Source organism: Papio anubis, chromosome 12 (genome assembly GCF_008728515.1).
Source record: "Papio anubis isolate 15944 chromosome 12, Panubis1.0, whole genome shotgun sequence".
Lineage (NCBI taxonomy): Eukaryota > Metazoa > Chordata > Mammalia > Primates > Cercopithecidae > Papio > Papio anubis.
This window is the reverse complement of record NC_044987.1, coordinates 59012685-59022020: the sequence shown is the minus strand read 5'-3', so window position 1 is coordinate 59022020 and position 9336 is coordinate 59012685. Positions and strand designations below refer to the sequence as shown.

The 9336-nt window shown below is 49.9% G+C and overlaps 1 protein-coding gene and 1 pseudogene across 4 annotated transcripts in view; both read right to left on the bottom strand.

Annotated features, from left to right (window-relative positions):
• Window positions 1–2766: 2766 nt before the first annotated feature.
• On the bottom strand, window positions 2767–6644 carry LOC101000681 (annotated as a pseudogene). The gene has a single exon (XR_162494.5). The product of XR_162494.5 is annotated as an uncharacterized LOC101000681 (transcript).
• The window catches only part of ARRB1 (arrestin beta 1), a 97116-nt gene continuing 90546 nt past the window's right edge, over window positions 2767–9336 (bottom strand). For all 3 annotated transcript variants that reach the window (XM_003910425.5, XM_009186943.4, XM_009186944.4), the window contains one exon: window positions 2767–8827. In XM_003910425.5, coding sequence (XP_003910474.1) covers window positions 8716–8827 — 112 coding nt within the window. In that variant the 3' untranslated portion in view covers window positions 2767–8715. The remainder of the gene's footprint in view (window positions 8828–9336) is intronic.

Genomic DNA, 9336 nt, shown 5'->3' with positions numbered 1-9336 from the left:
GTGTTCAAGTAACTCTTATTTTACTTAACATTGGCCCCAAAGTGCAAAGTAGTGATGCTGGCATTTGTTATAATTGTTCTGTTTTATTACTAGCTATTGTTGTTAATCTCTTATTGTAACTAATGTATAAATTAAGCTTTATAATAGGTATGTATGTATAGAACAAAACATAATATGTAAAATGTTTGGTACTATCTGCAGTTTCAGGTGTCCAGTAGGGATCTTGGAGCTTATCCCCTGTAGATAAGGGGAGACTACCATATTCGTATGTTGAGTAATTTTGGATTGTGTCCTGGACATTGTGAATGTTATATTGTATAGACTCTGGGTCCTGCTATAATCCTCTATAGAACGTTGATTGTGTTGTTATTGCTGTTCCAGGAGGCAATGAACCAACTTAAGTTCAGATTCTAAGCTCTGTCTCACTTTCTGTGGGTGGTAGTTCTAATCTTAGTGAAAAACCATCAGAAAAGAGAAAAAATGGGAAAATCATCCTATGGAGATGACTTCTCTAAATTTTAAATCACTTGTATCATTTGCCTTCTTTTGTCTAACTTTCACAGAGTTGTTATTTAATTGTGTTTTGTATTTTTGTCCAGTGTTTTCAGGTGTATTCAGTAGGAGAGGTAGGCTATGATGGATTTACTCCATGTTGGCCAGAATTTGAACCTCCTGCTCAGTTTCTTTTGATTTGCTGGAGTTTAAAAAAGCTAGGAGAAATGAATCTCCAAAGCACAGTGAAGACAGTGATAGTGGCATTAAGAAAACAGCAAATATCTCTCTCTTGTTTGGAATCCTGTTCAGAGGTCAAGGCATTCCTTCTAAATTGTGGTAACCAAGCCGACATTACTACTTCTACTTTTTGGATGAGAACACTCAGGAAGAGCTTGCCATTTGCCTGTTTGATCTCAGATCAAATTCCTTGACCTTCTCTTGCTCTGTATTGTCAGGCCCTGACCATCGCAAACTACATTTTCAAATTTCTTGAAAATAAGCTTTTAATTAGATTCTGCCAGTGGGAGGCACTGGCTTGAATTTGGAGGGCAGGAGAAGAGAAGAAGCCAGAGCATGTCTACAGTTTCTGCTTTGGGCAGCATTCCCAGCAAGGGCAGTGTTTCCTCTGTGCTTCTGGCTTTCATAGATACTCTCTTCCTCCATGTTCCTGCTAGGCTGCTGTGGTTCCTCAGTTCCTCTCCTTGTCCCTCCACACTAGGGGTAGTAACGGTCTCCTATTGTGCCACATCTTTGGGTGGTCTCAAACCCCATTTGCACTTTCATCTCATCCAACATTTAATAAACATTTCCCCAATTAAATTGCTTTCTTTTTTTTTTTTTAATTTTAAAAAATTTGAGATGAAGTCTCACTATGTTGTCCAGGCTGGTCCTGGGCTCAAGCAAGCCTCCCAAAGAGTGAATCACTGCACCTAGCTTTTTTTTTTTTTTTTTAAGTGACAATTTCTCGCTCTGCCACCCAGGCTAGAGTGCAGTGGTATGATCATAGTTCACTGCAGCCTTGAACTTCTGGGTTCAAGGGATCCTCCTGCCTTGGCCTCCCAAGTAGTTGGGACTACAGGCATGCACTACTACTCTTGGCTTTTCTTTTTTTTTTTTTTTTTTTTTTTGAGAGATGGGGGGGTCTCCCTATGTTGTCCTAGCTGGTTTTGAACTCCTGGCCTCAAGAGATTCTCCTGCCTTAGCCTCCCAAAGTGCTGGGATTACAGGCATGAGTGACTGCATCTGGCCCAATTAAATTCTTGCTACAGGGATAGACTGCTTATCTGGACTCAGACTGACACAGTCCATATGGGAAGGCAGCTGAACAAAAGCTGTAGCTCAAGTCTCCTGATTCAAGTGTCAGTGTCTTCCCACTGCCCTACTCTTGACAGGAAGGGAACATCAGAGGAAACAGGCTCCCTTCTGGCCCACTAGGAGGGCAATGCTCTGATCTACATTGCATAGTATTTTACAGGAATGTTAAAAAATATGTTGTTCACCAGGAGTTCAAGACCAGCCTGGCCAACATGGCAAAATCCTGTCTCTACAAAAAATACAAAAATTAGATGGACGTGTTGGCACACACTTGTAATCCCAGTTACTAGGGAGGCTGAGACATGAGAATCTCTTAAACCCAAGAGGCAGAAATATATGTGTGTGTGTGTGTGTGTGTGTATGAAATATATAAATATATTTCATATATTTTCTAGGAAAGTCATCTTATATGCATGGGCGTCTTCCTTTCGTGTTAATACAGTACATTATCTATTGGAACATCAACCCTTCCTCACTGATATCCTTACTCCTCCCATATGTTCTGTTAGACCAGGTGGCAGATAAGTCTTAGAAAACTGAAGTGACTTCAGGAAGACCCAGCAGAGCAGGAGATAAGTGAACAAGAACCAGGGCTGTGGCTGGGGCGAGGACTCCCGCTGATGTGGTCAGTGTGGTGCCAAAGATAGAAGATAGGATGGCTTCACCCCCAGAGCAAACCATGGGTCATGAAATCCTGTGGTATCTGAGAGGGATGAGAGGTTTGCCAGCTTCCCAAGGCCATAAGGCTGAAAAGTGACAGAAGAGGGACAGAGAAAAGTTCTTGGCAGTCTCCACAAGTTGGTACAAGGACCAAGCTGGAGCTGGGGCCACAGACAAGGGAAGAGAGCTCCTCACCCAGTCATGAGAGCCATCTGCCAGTCCAGGACAGCAGGGCAGCATTTCTTGGTCTTTGACCTGCCATGGGCTTATGAGACAAAAATGAAAGCGCAGCCAGCATCCTCTGCCACAAAAGACCTTTAATGGCTTCCTATTTATTATTCTTTTGTTCATTTGTTAGAGTTGAATAAACTATAATAATTTGTCTGACATAAGAATGCCACAGGTATAACAGATAAACCTGGCAGGTGGTCCAGGAATGAGAGTGTCACAAAATAATCACTCGACACAAGGGCCACAGAGCTGCAGATTCTTCCCAGCCATCCCTCACTCCTGCCCCAGGACACAATCCATGCAGGCCCCCATTCCATAGGAAGAGGCAGGTCCCACAGCGTCTGTGGCTAGACCTTAACACGGAGCAGAGATGCCCGGGAAGACGGCACTTCCTATGCTCGTTCCCAAGTGCTCTCCTCATCTGCCATGCAGGTCAGGACCACACCCCGAGTTTGTGAGGCCACTTCTTATACCCACCACCTCATATGACCACCTATCATACCCAACTCTCCTATGACCCTTGCAATTGTCCCAGTGAGGTGGGAAGAGCCTGGCACTAGCCTCATTTTACACACAGGGAAACTAAGGACACACTCGGACCTAATGTAATACACCCATGTCACGCGCTTGCTGTGCCCTGAGCTTCACATTTTCACCTAGAATTCCTTGTGGGGTGGGGGTGGGGGGCAGGGCAGGCAGGACTTTGTACCACGGGCTGATCCATGTCTCACTAAAGTGTACAGGATTCCTGGGGGAATCCTGCCCTCAAAGGAGGGATTTTGTCATAAAATCCTCCCTGAGTCTTTTATGTGAGCCAAGATTTCCATCCATCTGGCTCTGTGTAAAGATGAATTTAACCCTAGGCTCTCTCTCCATCACACTGCTTCTCCTGCTGTCCCTTGGGCCTGGGCCAGGAAAGTGGGGTGCCAGACAGGGGTGCAGACACAAGTCCTAGGTGGGGGATTGAGCCTCTTTCCTTGCTGCAGAGCTCCCCATGCCTCATGGGCCAATATCAGGGTCAAGACCCATCCCCACTGAGCACCAGGTCCCTGTTCAAATCAAATCTTGGCCAGAGCTTCAGGGTGGGTTGGCTAGAAAAAACATCAACTATGTACGTGTGTGTGTGTGTGTCAGGTTCCAACACAAAGACACTTTGTACTGGAATGCTGGAGCCATTCCAACATGAGCAGCAAGAATAGAACCTGTGCTGGCTGGTCTAAGATCAAACCTGGAGATGGTGGTTTGAAGTTTTTCTTCAAAGAAAGCTTGAAAATGAAATCTCAGTAGGCAAGACAAATAAAAGCAGAGTTGTTCTGGTGGAGGTGGAAATGGGAGGAGGGCTGGAAACCTATCCTTTACCTCCACTCCCATCTTCCCACCTTAGCATCCCCTGACAAAGCTCTGTGGAATACCAGGGGTTCCGCAGCACCTGGTTTGAAAACCACTGTATCAGTGTCTACAAACCATGGGCCCCACAGACCTGTGCTTTGACTTCCCTTTTGGGTGACGAGTTGGGAGTGTGATGCGGGGAGGATGTTTCCCCTTCAACAGGGCCTCTCTTTGAAGCCGCTGTGCAGTGACCCTCTGGGGAAGTGGTAGAGGCGGGGATCCTGCAACTTTAGTCCAGAAGGGATGGCAGAAGTGATGGAGCTGCCTGGGCCAGGAAGACACACCAGGCCCAATGCAGGCCATAAGGCCATATAGATGAGGGTCCAGGAGTCTGTTTTGGTCCTTTTGAGTTTAAAAAATATACGTATCAGAACAGGCATAGGCCTATGTCCATGAGACCCTTTAAGAGTGTAAGACTGGGACCTAAACCCTTCCTCCTGGATGGATGGAGAACAACCAGTCCCCAGTGACTGGCAGGAGAGAAGCTGCCGCTCTGGACTGCTGACGCCACTGGGGGAATGCATCCGCTGTGGCTCAGCTCTCAGGGGAAAAGGCTTAGGTTTTCCCTGGGCCTGAAACCCTCCCAATATCACAGAAGCTGTGGTAGCTCCAGCTGATCCTGCAAGAGGCCTTACACTTTCAAGGGAAGGAACAGGCAATTTCTATTTCTCCTTTCCCTTAGATTTTCTGCAGATGGGTGATTTCAGCTCCCTGAGCCTGGGGGCTGGTGGCTCTCTTTAACCTGGGGTCAGAGCTAAGGCCCCTTGGCCTCTGTGGGGTTCTGACAGATGGGAGATGTGACTCCAGACCTATGAGGGTCCGAGATGTCCGCCTCCACCACTCACTGACAATATCCATGTCTTCCCTCTGTGTCCTGGTTGATGGGACCACTATTTTTGGGCATGATATTCCTGAATCATGTCTAAATTTCCTGCTCAGCTAGGTCATCAAAGCCAAATTAGCTGTGTCTCATTCTGGTTGACATCTACCTAAGTGAGAAGCAGGGCAAGTGATGAAGACTGGTGGGGAGGGCTTCTCCTGCAGCAAACTTCCTGTGTGACCTTGGGCCATCCCTGCAGTGGCAGGGCCACACCCATGCAGCCATTTTCAACTTAGAGCCCTGCCTGCTGACTTTCGTCTCATCTGGGCCTCATAACAATTCCTGCGTCAGGAAGGGAAGGGATTATAATCCCATTTTACAGTTAGGGAAACTGAGTCCCAGAGGTTGAGTAGCTTGCCCAAGTCCCCCAGGTGATTGGTGACAGCCAGGACTGAGAGGTGGCATTGGGGACTTCCAGGACAGAATTCCTTTTACTGCACCACGTAGGAACCAGCTTGTCAGGAACTCTCCCACAAAACCAGCAGCCAGGTGAACCCACTCTAGCAGGGCTGAGCTTTGACGCTGAGGTGCAGCCAAATAACTCAGTCCTTATTTTCGTGGGGACTGAACTCTTCCCCCGGGTGGAATGCTGAGGAGGGCCAGCTGACCCTCTGCTCAGTGGGTTTTCACCAGGCCATGCTCTTCCTTCCTGTCAAGACTGGTGTCCACACGCCACCCACAGGGTGCACTACAAAGTCCCGGTGACGGACGGCTTGGCCAGCGCAGGCCCCAAATGCTTGGTACAGTAACCGCCAGTACTGTGGGCTGGTGCCTGCGGCCTAGTGAGGCTCCGCCACCTCTAGTTGCACTTCAAGGTCTCACCTGGACAGACTGACTCCAAAAGGGAAAGGGGCCCTGCAGAGAAGCACTCACTTGGCCATGTTTGGGGGCTGGGAGGTGGTGCCTGGAGTTGACCAGAAGCTTGGAAACATGACCTGGTGCTTCCTCTCCAGGAAGAAGCTGAAGGAAACACTTTGGTCTGTGTCCCTCGAGGCTGCAGCACATGGCTGTGCAGCAGGGCACCTGGCCAAGGGGAAAGGGGTGCCAAAATCCAACCTGTGTGTCACTCACAAAGCTACGCATTCTAGTGTGGGTCTGAATCACCTGGAAAGGGCACCGTCTTCTAACTCACATCAAGGTACAATAGGGACCAGCAGCCACCAGGAGCCCTGAAGGCAATTGCCCTCTATTACCTCCCCCTACAACGTTCCCCTGACTATGGGCTTCCTGAGGATGGGGGCTGGGACTGACCCATCTCTGTGTCTCCCGTACTTGGCATAGAGCTGAGTCATCAGCAAAGGATGGTAGGCTGAATTCAACTACGTTTGGCCATTGCCTTGTACAGTCCTGGCTCAAGGAGAAAAACAAAAAAAAAGATAATACTCTGATCCTTCCCTGCAGCTGGAGAAATTTGCTAAACAACACTGGGCTAAAACCCAAAAGGGTGAGTGTGATGTTCAGGCGGAGGCTCGGGAAACCAGCCTGACAAACCTTTTCCATGCATGCGTTAGGGATAGGGGAAGAGGTTTTCAGGAAAGAGGTCATTCCGAACACTAAAGGGTCTTGTGTCAGCCCCAAATGTTTCAGAAGACGCTGGGGGGGGGGGGGGGGGTATGTTTGCCATGCACTGCTCCAGCATTTCATCAGCTCTGTGCCTGCCCAGATGAGGTGCAGCCTGCCCAGCAAGCTCTAGGAGGGGCTGGATGCCTGGGAGACCGGGGAGTACGACTGCCCCTAGCTAACTTGGTTCTGGTCTGGGGAGGGGTCCCTTAGGTTGAGTGGTCATGAGCCTCAGAAGTCGCACTGCCAGGCTTGTGAAACAGGTGATTTCACCGTGGGAAATAAGTCGCACTGCCTGCCCAGGAGGTGCTGGACTGGAAAGGACTGAGATGCCACTTGCATAAGATTTTTTTGTCTCCCTTTTCAGACAAGTATGGGACAGAGATGGAAGGGAGCAGAAACTGAGGAGAGAGCCCTTGTCCTGCTAATCAATATATTTGTTTGGGTAAACCTCAGGGTGTCTGCATCCACAGGGGGCAGTGAGGTACTGCAGGCCCTATCACAAGCCCCTCAGCCAAGCCTCAGCAAAGACATGCTCTGCTCCTCCTTGGGCAACTCAGGCTAGCTATGGCCACAGCCTGACATCAATCCCTTCCCAGTCCTGGGCAGGGGGTGGAGTTGAGGGGAGTTGGTGCTCCATAGGGCCCTGCCACCTCTGAGGTCCAATAAATCCACTCTGGAGACAGAGAGACCAGGCAGCAGCTCTGGATCCACCCACCAGACCAGGAGTGCAAATATTGCCAAATTCTTGGTGGCCAGAGCTAGGAAGGCCCATTGTGATCATCTGGTCAAACTCCTTGCTTTCCCAAGTGAGAAACTGAGGCGTAGAGTGGGGAAGGAACTTGCCCAAAGTCACACAGTAAGTTATTCTCAAAGGCCAGGCAAAGAGGATAACTCCTAACACTTTCTACCTCATCTCCCATCTGGCTTCTTGCCCCAGGAATTGCCCTAGGTCTCAATCACGCCAACACCAGCCAATGCGTACTGGGTACCCATGACACTGGGAGCTACTGGAGGTCATCAACTCCCCAAGAAAAGAAAGGGCTTATTTGCTACCCAGCAGCCTCCTTCCCTTTGGGTGAGGATATCTCCATGGATGCTGCCACCTTCTGGGATAGGACCCCCTTTGCAGCATGGTGGCCTCAGGCACACTCTCCCAGTCTGCAGGTTCAGTCCAGCCCTGGAGAATGGCAGGGGGAAGCAGGAGGATACTAGTGGCCTCAGCCCCTGCTAGACCCCCATCCTCACTTCCTACATGACCATGTGAAGTCCACAAGGAAGGGACATAAGGCCCCCCCCTGCCTCCATCTCCCAGCGGCCCACTTCGGGAACCCTCATCAAGAGCTTCAGCTAACTCTGCTGCGGGCTGGTGCTTGCTGAAGACCCCCTCCCTCCCTCCCTCTGCTTTTCTCTCTGCATATCTCTAGACAGGCCTATGCACTTGAAATACAAGATAGCTAAGATGTCACATCCTGACAGTACTGAAATATACTTTGTTGAGTCCACACAGCTTGCCTCAGTCTAGGTAACTGCTGGTAAGAAAGTCACTCCAGTTGCTTTTCTCTACTCCTGTGGTCTACAAACTTTCACCAACGTCACTATCAGACACAGAGGGACATCGGGTGGGGAGGAGGGTGAAGGCAGAAGGTCTTTGGTGGGTCAGAACTTCAAAAAGGCATTGAGAATCTGTCCACAGGTCTGCCCCTCCCAGCCAGAAGGAGGTGGCCTTCAATGCGGTCATCTTTTAGCTGCCAGAACTTTGTTAACCACCTGGAACCGTGGACATCTTCTCTCGTGTCTTGAGCCCTCATCCCCACCCCTCCAAGCCCTCATGCCCACCACACCGTGTCCTGCATGCCCCATCCTCCCCTGTCTGCTCCCCATCTCAAGTCCAATTCCAAGGCCAGAACCCTGGCAGCTTTTCTGGGAGACAGAATGAAAAGGAGGGGAGTGGAGAGGCAATGGCAGAGATGGGGTGGAGCCGGTGTGCTGTGGTCCTGTTGGCATGGTGATGTGGGGCCAATCCTGAGGTCAGAGGTTCATCACCGTGATCTGGAAGGCCATAGGCCCCCCTGGTAGAAACTGGAAGAACAAAGGGGAAAATAAACCAGAACGGGAAGAAGACGAATAAGCATCCGAGCGCACGAGAGTGGAGCCGGAGCCACGTGGAGGCAGGGCCGGCCCATCTATCTGTTGTTGAGCTGTGGAGAGCCGGTACCGTCCTCCTCTTCCTCCTTGTCATCCTTCATGCCTTTCAGTCTCTGGCGGGCAAAGTCCTCAAATACAATGTCGTCATCACTAGTGGGAGAGACAAGGAAAATGTGGCATGTTTGCAGGGGCAGGGAGAGTAGGCTTATCCAGAGGCCCGGCCAGAGGTGACTCAGAGTGTGGCTCTGGGGCCGGGGAGAGAACCACCCTTTCTGAGGTCTCTGGCCTCGGCGGCTGACCATAAGCAGAAAGGCCTGTCTGGCAGGCACATGTGGATGCCACCTGTGGCAGTAAGGACAGTCACATCAGGACTCAGGCCAGTCATGAAAGGGGCAGAGAGGGGCATGAATTTGACTCTTGTGCCTAAGGGCTAGAAAAGTAACCCGGTTCTTTAGGAGGTGGGGGGAGCAGTGTGGCTCTGTAGCCCAAGGAAGGACTTAAGAGGCCAGGCCACCAGTAGTTGTTTCACAGCATGTTCTGAATCCCCCAAGAATAAGACTGGTAAACCCCACCCCACCACCCAGAAAACTACCCTTATGAAGCATTCCCGTGTCTGGACAGGAAGGAGTAGTTTGGCTTAATGGAAGAGAAGACCATGG